Source organism: Dendrobates tinctorius, unplaced genomic scaffold (assembly GCF_039654945.1).
Source record: "Dendrobates tinctorius isolate UK_male_01 unplaced genomic scaffold, ASM3965494v1 ptg000001l, whole genome shotgun sequence".
Classification (NCBI taxonomy): Eukaryota; Metazoa; Chordata; class Amphibia; order Anura; family Dendrobatidae; genus Dendrobates; species Dendrobates tinctorius.
Window position 1 is genome coordinate 4388322 of NW_027361669.1, and position 17726 is coordinate 4406047.

At 42.2% G+C, this 17726-nt stretch overlaps 1 protein-coding gene across 3 annotated transcripts in view; it reads left to right on the plus strand.

Moving 5' to 3' along the window:
• The window catches only part of AFF4 (ALF transcription elongation factor 4), a 127236-nt gene that overhangs the window by 65309 nt on the left and 44201 nt on the right, over positions 1-17726 (plus strand). The window contains exon 3 of one of the 3 annotated variants that reach the window (XM_073548940.1): positions 9747-9873. The exons of 1 other annotated variant lie outside the window; for it this stretch is intronic. In XM_073548940.1, the coding sequence (XP_073405041.1) occupies positions 9751-9873 (123 nt within the window). In that variant the 5' untranslated portion in view covers positions 9747-9750. Of the gene's footprint in view, positions 1-9746; positions 9890-17726 lie in introns of those variants that run through there. One more of the 3 variants, XM_073550240.1, reaches the window with a different exon arrangement.

Here is a 17726-nt window from a genome sequence, read left to right on the forward strand (position 1 = left end):
GTTACCATGATCAGGCTTCTTGAAGGACATAAGAGTGGGAAGGAGTGTGTAACACTAAGGTGGCCTATCGTAGATGCCTCAAAGTAAGGCTGATTATGAAATGTCACCATGTGGTCATCCAGCCTCCAAAGGATGCTGACATGACCCAGGCAGACAGCCTCATACACAATAGGGGCACCTCCTCTTCAGAGGAGACCTCTCTGCCCCCTTGATATGTGCGTTTTAATAGATGCTTGGAGGTGGCCCGAGACGCATGCGATAACGTGATTGGAGGGGTTCCAGCACCTCTACTGAGCAGCTGGTATAAGTGATGTACAGGTGGAACACTGCAGTCTCATACATGGCCTAGTGGCAGCTGCCACGTATACTGGTGAATGACACATTCATGGTCAGCGTTATTATAGAAGTGTACTTACTCATGTAGGGAGGGAGACTGAACTAGTAGCAGGTGTAAGTAAGTCTAATGAAGGTGCACTGTGGATAAATGGGGGTCCATGCAGTCAGACCGCTATCGAGCAGCAATGATGACATATGCTAATCCTATACGCAACACAGGGAGTTATTCACATTTTTCCTATAGGACACCTTTTGGGCATTTACTGCAAATGAATGTAGTCAGGCTATTAATGTAAAAAACAAGATTACACCATTAAAGAGGTCACTATAATGTATCTAGGCTACAGTGGTTCCTCCAGGCAGAACAGGTACTATAGTCAATGAGCCTTAGACCAGACCTTTTTCGTGACTTTCTGGCAATACACCGACCCTACTGTCAACCTTTTTCCTATCAATATACTCATCACATTTATGTCTCACAAATCTGGTATCCTTCCTTTTACCATATTGTTTCTTATATTGGCTGTGCCCAATATGTGAATGTGTTTCTATATGCCACCTTGCTCTCTTTGCCATTCGTATAAAACATATACTTACTTTTTTTTTTATGGTGATTCTAAAATTTTTACCCATACATTGCTAGAACCCGACAAGAAACATTGGGACAAAATGTAATTTATTGCTTGCACCTGCTAGTCAGAGATTAAAATGGCTTTTGTAGGTGTTCCACATTTATTCATAGTACCAATTAGGCTCTTAAAATAGCAGTCGGCACAAATCCCCTAGTTGGCCGGCTAGAGCGGTCAAAAGGGCAGAGGTTCATGCAATCCCATATGGTACTTGGTGATTAATTTATGTTACCACGGTCATAACGCTGGTGGGTTTTTTCATGTTCAAATCTGTTTTTAGCACACTTCATGCATCCATCCCTCACCATTTCTATGATCTTTGCTTGCAGTCATTAAATAGAAACATTCATTGTTAACTTCCAGGAAATAAAAGTCTTTCTTTGTCATGTAATGGATGCAGAGGTGATCAGCAATTCTTTTCCTAATCTCCTCCTTTTTAGATTTGTTCCGATTTGGTATTAAATAGCAATTAAAACAGATACCGTATATGTGAAGAAATCTTCTATATGTCCCAAAAGATGAGCCATTTTTAAAGGACCTGTCCTTTGCACAACTCAGTGGTACAGGCGAATGTAAGACATTTTGCAATATCTTATCAGAGAAATCCATTTCCCTCCCGACTTAGCAGACACTTCTTCTCCTTGCCTCCTGAACTTCTCATGAGTTTTGAAAAAAAAAAAATAAAAATTAAATTTGCAGACAAACTGACTGCAGGTACAGTATCATGTCACACAGCACATTATACTCTGTGCAGAGGGTAGGACAGAGAAAACAGGCAGAGGGAGACAGAAACATGGCACCAGGTGCTAGAAAAAAGCAGGAATCTTTGTGTGCTTTGCATAGGCAAGATCATAGGCCTTTCTATTCCCAAGCTCCACGTGGATTGTAAATTGAAAGTTTTTGCTTTGTAGTGTGAGAGCCTGATTCCAGGGATGTATCACGTACTAGGCTTTGTTATAATTTCAATACAATGAGGGTTTTATCTGCAGGAGATTATCACTGCAGGACAAGATGTCTCTGTGCCACTCAGTCCAGCTAAACTGTGTAACCCTGCCTCCACCACTGATTGGCAGCTAGCTAACAGCGTATTGTGTACACAGGAAGCGGACAATGAGGGTACGTTCCCACGGTCAATAAATGCTGTGGGTTGGACCCTGCGTACCTCCGCATCGTCCAGATGTTTCAGCATAGTGGATGGATTTCAAGAAATCTCATTCCCACTATGTGTCCACAGATACCTGCGGATCACCCGCGGAGACAGGCATGTGGCGAGTCTCTCCAGACTGCAGCATGTCCATTTATCTTGCAGAGACAGGAGTCTCCACAAGATACATTTCACCCGTACAATGTATTGGACACTGATTTCACATGGTTCAATGGACACTGTGATTTCACATGGTTCAATCATGAACACAGCGTTTTATAGTGGACATGTGCTGCGTCCAAAACGCTGCCAATTACTGACCATGTGCACCCGGCCTCAGGGGTGTGGGTGCGTTTATACACAGCTCAGCATTCTGAGCACTGCTACAACAACTGAAAAAACAGGGATTGTAGCAAACTGCACCATGTAGCCCTGTAAGTGGCATAACTTTAGTCAGGCTCTCTGCCCCTACATCATGCTACTCTGAAATTCCATAGTAAAACCCTGCTGACAGATTCCCTTTTAAGGGTATGTGCACACGTCGCGGTTTCGTGTGCGGATCTGCTGCAGATTGACTATTGATGTACAGTACAATGCTATCCTATGGGGAAAAAAATTGCTGTGCACGTGCTGCGGAAAATAAACCGCTGCATTTCCACACGGAAATTCTTGTTGATTCTTTTGTGCGGATTACGCGGCATTTTTACACCCATTCCGTTATAGGGATCCGCAGGTGTAAAAACACAGGTGAAATCCGCAGTAAAAACCAGGCCTGTGGAGTCGGAGCTCATTTTGGTGGAGTCGGTATAAAATGGACCGACTCCTAAAATATATAATAAATTGGGTACAGTAATTCAATGCAGAATGTGCTGAATATTTTTTCATAGGAATTTGGGAAAGTTATGAAATGTCCTATAAATGGCTGTTCTATTCCTGATCTAAGGCTACATTCAAAGCGTTTTTCCTGCGTTTTTTGAGGATGTTTTTCAGCTGCAAAAGCAGATCAGCTTTTTAAAAAACCGCATCACCTGAAAGGTTTTTGAGCTCATAAATAATGTTTTCAATAGCAAAAGCAGATTAGAAATCTGCTCTATCTATCCATTTATCCATATCTGTGTATCTATATCTTATCTGTACCAAAAAGAATGAAAGCCGGGTAGCACACAGACTAAAGGTACTGTCACACTTAGCGATGTACCAGCGATCCCGACCAGCGATATGACGCGGTCAGGATCGCTGGTGCATCGCTAAGTGGTTTCTAGTGAGCTGCCACACAGGCAGATTTCACCAGCGACATCGCAGGGGTCGGGGGTCGCTACTTACCTGTCAGACGAGGCGATCCTGACGTCCTCCCGCCCGCGTCCACGCTCGTCTCTCCACAGGAAGCCCAGCTGACGACGAGAAACGGTCCAGGACGTTCTCGCGCGATCAGCGATAACCAGCGGGGGGGGAGCAGTCGGAGGTAAGTATCAGACATGGCGATATCGCTAGCAATATCGCTTCTACGTCACAAAAACCAGTGACGTTATAGCGATATTGCTAGCGATATCGCTTAGTGTGACAGGCCCTTAACACTCCTTTTTTTTTTTTTTTTTTTTTTTTTTTTATATAGCACCAGTCAGGTACATTTCATAGCTGCCCAAAAGGACGCCCAGGACAGGCATTGCTCTTCAGTAACACATCAACATCAATTGATAGTTTGAATAAATAGACTGCATTCACTACATCTTAAGGTGCAGGCCTTATTTTCAAGTGTAGGGGTGTGCAGTATAAGGTTCTGCAGCAGCTGAGGTGTGCAGTATGAGATTCTGCGGAACAGTATGATCTGCCCCCCCTTTTGATTCTGGCTAAAACCGTTTCTTATAAATATGGCGACCACTCAGGTAACCCTAAATGAAGGTCAATGGACACAGGTGGCTGAATTGAAGGAATTGCTTAATCACCTATTTACCGTGACTAAAAAATTACAAGCTAAGGATTTAACTCCTGGCATTTTCATAAGGGAGTGGAAGAACTTGCTATTTTGCCTGTCCCAAAGAGGAGATTTAATCGCAGAAGGCATTTCTGCTTCAATGAAACGGAGAGAGACACAGCTATTGGAAAATAAAATTTTTCTGGCAGCTGTTTGTGGACCCAAATCATCGTATATTGCTTGATGATCAACAGCTTACTAAAGGAAAAGAAGCTCTGACTGAGGTAGCAGTTAGGATGAGTGGCCTACAGGAGGACTGCCAGGCGCAAGAGGACTTGGGTCCTGACAGTGCTACTGCTGCCATATCTTCATCCTCATCAGATGTGGAGTTTGACTTTTTCAAGTATTTGGATGACATGGAGCAGGCAAATAATAATAATAATAATAATCTTTATTTATATAGCGCCAACATATTCCGCAGCGCTTTACAGTTTAACAGTTTCAAAACACAAGTCATAAGTAACAACGCTAACAATACAATAATTAAAGCAAAATAAGACGAAATAAGATGACCCTGCTCGTGAGAGCTTACAATCTACAATGAGGTGAGGGAGATAGAGTACAGGGGTGTATATACAATGGTGTATTTACAATGAAGGTCCAGCCATCTTGCGGGAGTGAAGGATGGATGGAGATAGTGAATGGGCTACACACGCACACTTACACAGAGAATGACTTTGATTAGTGAATGTGATAGGCCGCACTGAACAGGTGTGTTTTGAGGGAGCGCCTGAAACTATGCAAATTGTGGATAGTCCTGATTTCTTGGGATAGAGCATTCCAGAGGATAGGAGCAGCACGGGAGAAGTCTTGGAGTCGGGAGTGGGAGGTACGGATTAGTGCAGAGGTTAGTCGAAAGTCGTTTGCAGAGCGCAGCGATCGGCTAGGCCGATAGACAGAAATGAGAGAAGAGATGTAAGGGGGTGCCGCACTGTGGAGAGCTTTTGTGGGTGAGAACAAGTACTTTCAATTGGATCCTATAATGAATGGGCAGCCAATGTAAGGACTGGCGAAGAGCGGACGCGTCTGAGTACCGATTACCCAGATGGACGGTCCTGGCCGCTGCATTAAGTATGGACTGGAGAGGGGATAGTCGAGTGACGGGGAGGCCAATTAATAGAGCGTTGCAGTAATCCAGGCGAGAGTGGATCAATGCAACAGTGAGGGTTTTTGTTGTTTCCATAGTGAGAAAAGGGCGGATTCTAGAGATGTTCTTTAGGTGTAAGCGGCAAGAGCGGGCAAGGGATTGTATATGGGATGTGAAGGAGAGATTGGTGTCAAACATAACACCCAGACAGCGCACCTGCTGCCGGGGAGTTATTGTGGTAAAGCGTTGCTGCAAGGAAAAAGATTTCACTCCTATAGCAAGCAGATTGACCATATTTCAGCAAAATGTTTCACTTGCTCATTTTTAGAGATGTTGCCCATGTGGTTACGGCTTTGACTCCAACCTAAGTTAGTGTAGAGAGGTTGTTCTCTGGCCTTAAAATTATTAGGTCAGATTTGAGGTCATCTATGAAGGAGGATCTGATGGAGGCAATTCTATTTCTTAGAACAAATTCACAGACTGCACAAATGTTATTTAGTATGTCTTTGTTGAAAACTGTTTTTTGCCACTTACATAGTTTATTACATAGTGATATATATATATATATATATATATATATATATATATATATATATGTATATGTAATCGATATTACATATTTACGATTTATTAGTTTTTTGTGTTCTAAAGTTGTATTCCAATAAATATATATTATGTTCTATCTAAATATCTTGGTTATTGTATCATAAAAATGATTACCGTATATACTCGAGTATAAGCCGACCCGAGTATAAGCCGACCCCCCTAATTTTGCCACAAAAAACTGGGAAAACTTATTGACTCGAGTATAAGCCTAGGGTGGGAAATGGTCCATAGATTATTCCCCCATATGCTGACCCCATAAGAAGCTCCATAGATTGTTTCCCCATATGCTGACACCATAAGAAGCGCCATAGATTGTTTCCCCATATGCTGACACCATAAGAAGCTCCATAGATTATTCCCCCTTATGCTGCCCCCATAAGAAGCTCCTTAGATTATTCCCCCTTATGCTGCCCCCATAAGAAGCTCCTTAGATTATTCCCACATATGCTGCCCCCATAAGAAGCTCCTTAGATTATGCCCACATATGCTGCCCCCATAAGAAGCTCCATAGATGATTCCCCCATGTGCTGCTGCATGTAAAAATAAAAAAAAGACATACTCACCTCTCCGTCACTGGGTGTCAGATACTCACCTGTCCTGCGTCCATGGCTGCTCACCGCTATCTGCCACGTCATCAGTCAGTGACGTTCAGACTGCAGGGGGCGCGGCGCACACTAACCATGTCACCGCGCCCTCTGCTGTCTGAAGTCACTGACCAATGACAGACAGCAGCAAGCAGCCATGGACGCAGGACAGGTGAGTATCGCTATACTTACCCGTCCTGACGATGTCTCTTGAGCCCCCAGCTTCTCCGCGCTCTCTCTTCCTGCGTTCAGCGGTCACGTGATACCGCTCATTAAAACGTGATACCGCTCATTAAAACTCATGAATATGCGCATATTCATGAGTTTTAATGAGCGGCACCACGTGACCGCTGAAGGCAGGAAGAGAGAGCACGGGGAGAAGCTTGGGGGCTCAAGAGACAGCATCAGGATGGGCAAGTATGACCTGACACCCCCGCCCCCTCCCCCTCCGACCCCCCGGTGTATATGACTCGAATATAAGCCGAGAGGGAGACTTTCAGCCCAAAAAATTGGGCTGAAAAATAAATCTCGGCTTATATTAGAGTATATACGGTAAATGTCTGATGTTCATTGTACTACAATAAATTTTTCACTTAAATAAAAGCAATATATGTGGGAGTCGGTGGAAGGGAAATTGAGGCGTCTGAGTTGCAGGTCTGGTAAAAACGCAGGTATTTTGACCTGCGGATTCTGCAGATACCTCGCGGAAAAATCCGCACACTAATCCGCAGCGTATGCACATACCCTAATTGTCTTGTTCGGTACTTTTATATTGATAGCTGATCCATGGGATAGGTCTTCAATCCCAGATCGTTTTGTCACCTAGCACCCACACTGATCAGATCTTTCCAGTTTTCATCTGGTATTGATGAACCTATCCTAAAAAAAACAGACTTAAGGATAGGTCATCAATATTAAAGTGCCATTCACCCTTTTACCAGAAAACAAGCAGAAGGGAAAACTGGTGAAATTGCCAGATATGTCATATGGTGGCTAGAATCTCATTCCTGATGTACACCCACCACAGCTGATTCTGAAGTTACTTGAAGGTACAGTTTCCCTTTAACCCCTCCTTGTGCCCACAATCATAAACCTGAGATTGTCTGCATTCCTTCTGAAACTAATCACGATAGACCATGCATACCAGCGATCTGACCATCAACAGACTACACTAAACTTGGCATATCAAGGACATGTTGAATAAAAAAACATGTGCTTGCACAAAGTGGTGAATAGTCAGCCTGTCACATCATACATGGCAGAGCACTGCAGTCATTATGGACAATTGTTCACAAACTTTTATAAACCATGGTCAGCAGATGTGGTCAAAATTGTCCATTTCCCCCACTTTTTAACCCATTTACATGGCCAACTTAGGACAGTGAGTACAGCAGGATCCTCTTCCCTGCTCGCGGTGGAATACTGATGGCATATTCTTTAGCTCCAACTGATATTTTGTTACTTTGTTCACAAAGGCTTGTTTCTTTCTCCAATCATCTCTGTGGCATTGTGTTCCCCGTTGTCAAATGGAATAACTAAAGTGGGATAAAATATTCACAAAAAAAAAAAAATTATATATATACAGCTGTTCATTTCATGCAGCAGTAGTAATGTATTACACAGAAAGTGGCTCCACACCCCTGTAATTATGTGTTACACACCATACGTCGGAGCTGGTTGTTTAGTTGGCTGTCGTTCACGTTTGAAGAAACATGATCCTGGTCATGTGTAATGTTGCATAATACAATACAGTCACGTGCTGTTACAATGTGCAATACATGCAGTAAATTAATACAGATGATATGCTCCTACTGACGGCAGCGGCACAGTGAAACTAATTATGGTAATTGTCATGGCTGTGCCCAGTATTGCCACTCTGTGCAGCTCCATACCATACAAGTGAATGGATCTCAGCTGTAATACCAGGCACGGGCACTACCAAATGTACGGATATGTGTCTGGTAAGCAAAACACCAGAACACTTCTGCCCTGTTAGTTGATTGTTTGTAGTGCCATAGTCACCTCCTCCCACAAACTTGGGGAGAAAATACAGATTCCTTGCAGACGTTGTCCTTGAACCCAGGATCCCAGCACTGTAAAGCAACAGTGCTAACCACTGAGCCACCGAAGAGCACTTAAGATTATTTTAACGGGTATCTGTCAGCAGGATTTCACCCCCAAATTATGTGCATGCAGCTCTTCCAATGACATGTCCAATATTACCTTTACATGTACAGGCCTTCCTCCATTACTGAGAAAACAGCTTTTGAATTTGTATGCAAATGGATATTGTAGAGCTGAAGCCTTGGTCACTCCAGCTCTATTCCCCACCTTCTGCTTGGATGTCAGCCTCTAAACTGTGACTTCAGATGAAGGAGGAGACGGCGGCACAGAGTGGGAACTAGAACTGGAGTGACAGAGGCTTTAGACTTAGAATTTAAATGCTAATTTCTCAGTAACAGAAGAATGGACTGGTCATGCCTACAGATTCCATTTGATGCTCCTATACCCTTAGCTAGTTGCCCTCATTCACCCCTTACACATACATGCTTGGCTGAGTGTGCACGTGTCTTTTAATGGGGGGTATCTAGAGCTAGATACCACTGGTGATGGCTTATTTCCTGACAAACGCAAGTTTGTGTCCTACGTTGGAATTCAGCACGTCCAATTCTTTTCTCTCTTGACATCAGCGGTCAGAGGACCCCATCCAAGTATTTACACTTCCCATCATCATTCCTAGATGTTTTTTTAAATGGCTAAGTTCACACGATTGTTTTAAAAATCTGTCCTATTTTAATTCAGACAAATCATATGGCGTCTGATTAGAAGACCAAATACGGTTCCTGTGTTGAGAAATTTATAGTATCTGTAAGAATCAGATGCCATACTGTTGGTGGGTGTGAAAATAAAGCTGTCTTCTGAACAGCCTAGATGAATAACATTGGTCTGTGTGAGTATTTTCATGAGCTGAAAATACATGAGCGTAACCTTGTATGAAGCCGCCTGTATCATTGGCGCCTTAATGCTTATTCGGGGGACTCCTTCCTCGCTGGCACTTCTCATCTGGTTGTGTTGTACTATTGACTGATACTGCTGGAATGCAAGTGTCCTGTCATAAACTGGTTATATGGCTTTTTCTTTATCCTTACTCATCTTTCATCCTTAGCAACATCCATACACAAGTGCATGTTTATCTCGGTTACCGGCATTACATAATATCGCTTATTTCATCCATCAGGAGCACCGGCATCGCTCCCTCCTCATACGTGTATCTTCAGTCTGTGCAGTCTCCGAATCCCGTGACCACAACCAAAATTGGTTTCTATTGTGGATGCACTAGCGAAGTTATCTGTCAAAATGTTGACTTTGTATACGTCTTTCTTTGTAGCAATATGAACCGTGAAGAACGGAACGTGCTGCGTATGAAAGAAAGGGAAAGGCGAAATCAAGAAATCCAGCAGGGCGAAGAGGCCTTTCCATCTACCTCTCCTCTCTTTGCTGAACCTTATAAAGTTGTAAGTGTGCTACACGGTAATGATATTTCTGCTTTCTCAGTGCTTCATCTGTTGCCTGCTTGTCTCCCTGCAGGAGGCAGTTTGTGTAAAGGGCCATAGCCCTTGAGGAGGCACGGCTTCCATCCAGTGCACTGATGGAATCCACATTGGTTTCACTGCTCGTCACATGCCCTGGCTTGTGACTGTAATGTTGGAGTAATTAACGCATAGGCCAAACTGGACCCATGAGATCACTGCTTCAGATTACACTAGTCATCATTTTGTTTCTTAGCCTGTAGATGGAGGGTCTCCTGTTTTATCCCTTTAACAACCAGGAAATTTTTTTTTTTTTCCAGTTTTTGATTTTTCCTTGCATTCTCACAAGTCTCACCTTGTTTGTTTTACGGGTTTTGCTTTTACGCCGACCATTGTGGAGTAAATATGTCGTCCTAATTGCATCTATGCGATTATGGCAATACCAAATGTGTATAGATGCTTATTTTTTTAATTTCTATATTTTTGATAGACTTTCTTACAGTTGTTGCGATATAAAATGTTTTTTTTAACTTATCTCCTACTTTTAATTTTAAAGGTAGGGTGATTTTTTTTTTTTTTTTAAATTCTTTCTATATGTATATAAAATCATCTGATTGCTTGTGCTGCAATATGTAAGAAAATCATCATGTTTTCCTATGGGGACCGTTTGCCAGAATCATATCTGGCATCTACTATATGTGGAATGGGCTCAGCTCCTGATCGCCTCCACAATTGCAGACCCCTACCCAGGATGTTTATTCACATCTTGGTTCTTGAAGGGATCAATTTGGGTGAAATTAATGGGTAACGCCACATTCACTCATTCAGTGAGTTTTATACCTTAGTATTTGTAAGCCAAAAATGAAAAATACAGAAGTGATGACGTGTTTCTGTTACCGTTTTCCTATGGTCCACTCCTCAATTTTGCCTCACAAATACTGATGTAAAATACTGAACTTGTGAACATGGCCTTATTCCCATTTTATAGTGCTATCATATGACATTAATCAGTAGAGATCTAATCTCTGGAATCCTCACAGTTCCTGAGAATGAAGGGGTCAGCTGTGGTGTAGTGCTGCAGCCTTCAGTAAAGGCCCCTTTACCTTTAGTGATGCACCAGCGATCCCGACCACGATATGACCCGGTCAGGATCTCTGGTGCATCGCTAAATGGTCGCTAGTGAGCTGCCAAACAGGCCGATCTCACCAGCGATGCAGCAGCGGTCGTTACTTACCTTTCAGACACGGCGATGATGACGTCCTCCCGCCCGCGTCCACCCGTCACTCGTCGGCCCCAGCAGGAAGCGGCCGACGAGAAATGGATGTAGACGATCTCGCGCGATCAGCGATAACCAGCAGGGGAGCTGGTCGGAGGCAAGTATCACATGTAGCGATATCGCTGCTGCGTCACAAAATCTGTGACGCTTTAGCGATATTGCTAGCGATATCGCTATGTGTAAAGGGCCCTTTAGCTAGCCCTTATGGTGATGTACTAATCACCTTTCATTTAAATGGGCCTGTCATGAGGCAGACACTTCACAAAACAACAACTGTTTCCTATTTTCCAATAGTAAGACATTTTACCTGGCTGTACTTGGCTCTTTCATGACCATTCGACACACACACACACACCTCGCTTTTCTCTGCCTCTTTCAGGAGCCATAGCTTTTTTTTTCATTGAAATGCTGATGTCTATAAAATGCGTTATTAGACACACTGTAACTGAGTATAATAAATGACCATTAGAGGACTCGTTTTTCGGGAGGTGGGAAAGAATGTCATTTTTATGGAGTTATATTTATACGGTGTTCTTTTTGCTGTAAAAATGACTTTGTAATAAGATTACGGTGATGCCTTTTTTTTTTGTTTTAAGTAATAGAAATTAGAAAAAAATTCTGAACCTTGTAAAAAAAAGAAAAAAAAAATACTCTGAGACCAATAACTTCCATTTTTTTCTTTCCTGGACCTCTTTGACGACTTATTTATTGCATTCCAAGTGGATGTTTTTTGGGGAAGTGGCATAACGAAAAAAAAATCAGTTCTGGTAGAATTTAAAATACGGTTTAAATTTTTATATTTTCATTGGACTTTTACAGACACAGCATAGTAAGTGACACATCTATGAAATCAGGGCCTCTTCCTCTATATCATGGTGATTGATTTAAAAAAAAAAAAAAAAAAGAAAAGCAAACCACTCCAGTCTGGCCTTTAAACTGACGTTCCCCTATGAAACAACCAACTGGCTTGGTTTCGCAGGCTTTGCTTCAGCAGGCTCCCAGCTGCTATGGTGACACATTGGCAGCACTTAATAATGTCGTGGGAGACTGATGGGAGCCTGTGCTCTAGCGCACCATCTACCAAGCCATTTAAATGCCGCTGTCAATGATGGGCAGTATCATCTAAATGGTTAAACAGCTAGTACATTAAGGCTATGTGCACAGAGGGATTTTTTTTTTTTTTTTTACATCTCCATGCCAAAATGGAGCAGCAGGTCGGATGTCCGATAATTCATTTCCTATGGGGTTGTCGAACTTGTCGGAAGAAGCCAATGGGCACTTTCCTTGGCCGCCCCATAGATAAATGGAGTGGTGATTGAGTATGTGCGCTTATTGGTCCATTCTAACCAGGGCTGTGGAGTCGGTAAGCCACACCTCTGACTCACTACTGAGCATGTGCATAAAGTGCAGCACAGATCACAACCAAAAGCCCAGATCCTTACATCAGAAATAACAGACATTTATAGGAGATTTCATAACTTTCCCATATTCTTATGGAAACATTTACAGCACATCCTGCACTGAACTACTAAACCCAACGTATTATATATTTTAGGAGTCGGGCCATTTTATACCAACTAACTCCACTGCCCTGGAAACGGGAATAAAGATGCATTAGACCACTCCCCAATCTATAAGTTATCATTAACCTGTGGATAGTTGACAAGTTGCCATCGGCAGACAGCCCCTTCAACATTCGTTGTTATTCATTAGAGGATTATTCATCTTTTCTTTTAAAAATGTAAAATACTTGCATTAACAGAGGACAAATTTTAGTACCTTAATAAGTAGACTTTGGAAAAGATAGATTTTGCTCTAGAATCCTCTCACAAAAATGCCATTATATTAATTAGGATGAAGGGGTTTACATGAGTGGAGAAATAGGCCTGCTTTCATATTGAAAAAAAAAAAATCAGACCAGGATGCTATTAAAGAGAAATGAATATTCACTGCTTTCCATGGGCGTAGAGGGCCGTGAATATTCATTTATCTTTAATAGCATCCTGGTATGCATGGCCCCATCCTTTTCCTGGTATGATTGGCCCCCGTCCTGGTATGCAGGGGCCCATCAGAAAAGCATTAAAAAAAAACAAACCAATCCATTACACTTGCCTTCCTGCGCTCCTTCGCAGTGTCTTGTTCCAGTGTCAGCAGCTGTTTTATGCTTGTAAGCAGCGCATGGCAGGGATGTTATGCGCTGCTTACAAGCCAAGGACAGCTGCTGGAATACGCACTGCTCCCCACGCTGTGACTATGTGCGTGGAGGGCAGTAAGTATTCATTGCTTTTTAGTAGCGAGCACAGTGTCAGCCGCAGCCAGCCGGCTACCTGCAGGAGTGGAGAGCAGTGAATATTCGTTCCCTTGAGTTGCGGGGACACGAGGAAGCCTGCAGCTGACACTGTGCTTGCTACTAGAAAGCAAAGAATACTCACTGCCCTCCACGCACAGAGTCCTGGCGTGGGGAGCAGTGAGTATTCTGGCAGCTGTCCTTCGGCTTGTCAGCAGCGCATGACGTCACTGCCATGCACCGCGTACAAGCATAAAGCAGCTGCTGGCACCAGAAAAGGTGCAGGAAGATAAGTGGTAATGTTGTTTTTGTGTTTGTTATTTTTTTCATGTCTTTCTGATGGGCCCCTGCATACCAGGATGTGGCTTGGGGGTTGAGGGGGCACGTGCACACCAGGATAGGGATGAGGGGGCCATGCACACCAGGATGGAGATGAGGAGACCATATATACCAGGATAGGGGATATTAAGTACATAATTGACCGCATTTTTTGCTTTAATTTTTTTTTCTAATTTCCTCCTCTAAAACCTATGCGCGTCTTATAGTTCGAAAAATATGATATATCAATCTGAGATCCTCCTGCTCTAAACCGTGCCTTCAGATTGGAGTGCGTTTTCGTAGCAACTGGTTTCCTTTAACTAAATAGTACCTTCTACGTTGTGTGAAGCGGGCTTGTTATTGGACTAACAGTAATGACCGGAGCGAGCTCGGATTGCTGCTGTTTATCCATTTATACGCTGCTGCCGCCCACTAACAGCTGCATTTAAATGGTCATGTCACTGGTGCGCTCGTGCATGACAGCGGTGTAGTGATGGATTATCAGTGCAGCAGGGGCTGCTGAAAGACCTTTGTCACTGCCATGTTGGTCTTCCTGTGAAGGTTATTTTTTCAATTTCTGCATATCCCTAAAAAAAAATAAAAAAATAAAGCAATAAGAAAAGATCAAAACAATCAATATACATGTAAGCTTGCCATATAAAAAAGCAAAACAACAAACACAAGCCTTACAGTATCCTGCAGGCCTCGTCCATTTATAATGAACACTCAACCTTTACGTTGGAAGGGCTCTCTTCACAACAAAGTCCAAAAAATGAGCGTATAATTCTCTTTTATGCTTATTTAAATATTTATCTGCTTCAAACAGATGCATTTTTATCATACTATCACATGTAAAACATCCACCAATATAATCCCCATCATGAAATCTTCGTTGGGGTTCCTTGGCTCACATTAAGCCAGAGAGCTGACAGTCGCCTCTATGTTGGAATTTAGCATCCACCCCTCTTAAGAGACGGGTGTTCCCCCGAAACGTCGCCACAGCTGTGGATTCAGAATTCCATCATAGAGGCGTCTCTGCCAGCTCTGTGGCTTAATGTTGTGAGCCAAGGAACCTCGACGAAGATATCACAAGTCGGATTATAAGTCTGTTTAATGCTTATTAGATATTTTTAAGAAATAGAAAAAAAAAGACACAGGTCAATGGACTGAAAAATCAAGTTACGGCTTTTAGGTTGAAGGTGACGCAAATCTAATATCTGAATTTTTTTGTTTTTGAAACAAAGTATTGATATTTTTTTCCTAACCAGAGTTATTTAAAACAAGGAAAAAACACAACAATCTTACAATTTTTTGTTATTGAAATAATTTTTTTTTTTTTTTTTTTTATACAGCCAAGTGAATTAGTGTAAAAACAAAACCCAGAAAATTATGGTGGAGTTGTATTTTTTGAACCATTTTTTTTCCTCTTTTTTTTTTTTTTTTACCATAATTTTCAGTGTTATATGATTAATGGTGTCGCAACTTATTCTGCTAAAACAAGCCTTTTGTATGTCTAGGAAGATGGATAAATAAATGGCTCTTGGGATGCGGTAATGGAAACCAAGGCATGAAAAGAAAAATTGCTAATGGTGGGACGGGACTAATTTCTTTTAACCCCTTTGACTGTCAGCATTGATGTAATCTAAATCCGTGGCCTGGTTTTAGTCCTCTGTAGTATCTGCTCCCCTTTTTTTTTTTTTAAACTAAACTTCCATTCTGAGAGTAGTTTTCTTGTGCAATCTGATCTGAGAAATGCAGTGACAAGAAAAATAAATTCCTGCCGCTGCCATGCACATTTTGTGCCTAGTGCAGTTTGCTGAGCCCTGCATCTTACCTGTGTGGCAGCAGATTTTCAGAACATCCTGTTTCTGGTGAAGTCCTAATAAGCATTCCCTGCAGTCTCCCTGTCTACTGTCTGGGTGTAGGGGGCTGGGAGTATAGAGAGACTTTTTTGTGTGTGCATGAGAAGGCTTTGAGCAATAAACATGCTGTGATGTACACTTGCACTTTTCCCTTTAAACCTCTTCCTTCTCTTGTGATGTCTTTTCTGTACTTCGCTCTTTATTCCTGTCTCTGTTCGAGAAGAAAACGTCCTTTAACATTTAGGTCTTCACCGCAGAGGTTCCTTCTCTATTGCATTTATTTGCATGTGGGTTTTGTGTCAAAATGGATTTACTATTAGGTTATGTGAAAGTATATTTGGCTGTTTTGTGCGCATGATGTCTAGTAATAGTATGTACTACGCAGGCATGGGTGCACACGATCCGGAAGTAGCAGCGCCCAATACATTCTATTGGTGAAATTTTACTTGTGGAAATGTGTTCTCTGTTGTGCATCATTTTCTGCCGTCTGCCCAGACAGTCTGCTACGTCTCATTGTCCACTTCCAGTAGGTGTACACACCCTAAGATGATGCTCATTCGCTCTGTTAGCACCATTATAGTCAGTGGCTCCATCGGGGGGGGGGGGGGGGGGGGGGTCTATGGCTCCCACGAATGTGAAGATGAGTGCAATGCATAAGACATAAGTCTTGACAGAGCCGCAGAACGGGTGCCTGATCGCAGTGAGAAAAGCGCCCTTATTCTAGTGATGTATCACTTATTGGGCATCTTGCTGCAGTTTTAATAAAATCCCTGTTTTATCTGGTGCAGGTCTACCAGATCTCTTAATGCTGAGCTGTGTGTAGCCTCACCCATACTGCTGATGGATTACTGTGCATAGACTGAACACCGCCAATCAGTGGTGGGGATATTGCTGGAATCGGGATCACTATATCATGCTGCTCTCTGATTAGGTGGCAAAAGCTCACATACAGCTTCCTTTTTATAGCATTTAATTGGAAGAAAACAGACCCTCCTCTTTACTCAGTAATAGAAGAAAGAATAAACTTACATAAATCATTCGAATTCCAATTCGCAATTAATAATCACAGTCTATTTAAGTGTTCAAAAAAATGGAAATATTGGTCTAATTTCCCCTGACCATTTACTGATGTTTTGCATCCAGAATACTTCCTAACACAAGTAATACGAGTAAACTAAATAACATTGGACTATTGTATTTAATAACTTTGTATATAGTTTCCCAAGTTAGGGATTTTGTTGATAATTTGTGATTAATTTTGTTATCTTTGTAATTTTACCATGCCCAGAACTATTTACCAACCAGAGTTCTTTACCAATGTATCTGTCCTTTCCTGCCCTTACCCTTCATTTTCCCTTCCCCCTTTTCCCTATGGATATAATATATATACGTTTTTAATGTAATGATAAAAAGTTAATAAAAATATTGAAAAACATACAGCTTCCTTTTTAATAGATTTTACTGCCTCCTAGAAATGTATATTACTGTTCCTGGCTTTAAGAATGAAGCCCTACTGTGTGACCCAGTGGTTACCTGATCTCTTTCATTAGTCATAATGGCCGGAAGTTGGGTACTTCCTCATGTTGGCGTCTCTGCCTTTTCCCCTCCTCTCTCCTGTGACGACACATCACTGCTCATGTGGTGAGCGAGATTTGGCTTTCCTCCTTGGTATGCAGGCTGTGAGTCAGCCCCATTTACCTTGTGGTCGCAGAAGGCAGACCGGTGCCCCAAGATATCTGCTGCTATTGAGGTCTGTACAGGTCCCCTCTAAAATGCAAAGTGATGCAGAATATGTTGGTGCTATGGAAATAAAATTAAGTGATTAATAATGTCTGCAACAAAATAAGTGGTCTACAAAAGTCTTAGGTGTATACAGTGCTGTAAGTGTGCAAGTGTGTTCTGGGACACGCTGCACCGTAGAAAGGACTCTTATGATAAAGGCACAAAAATAGCGGCACCTAATAATTATATTTGGACTACATTTAAAGCGGTCTTCCAGTTTGGGGACACTCCTGGCTGCAGCTTTAAAAAAAAAAACAAACAAAAAAAAAAACACCCTCTGTTTTACTCACTTTTTTCCTGAGTCCAGCGCTGA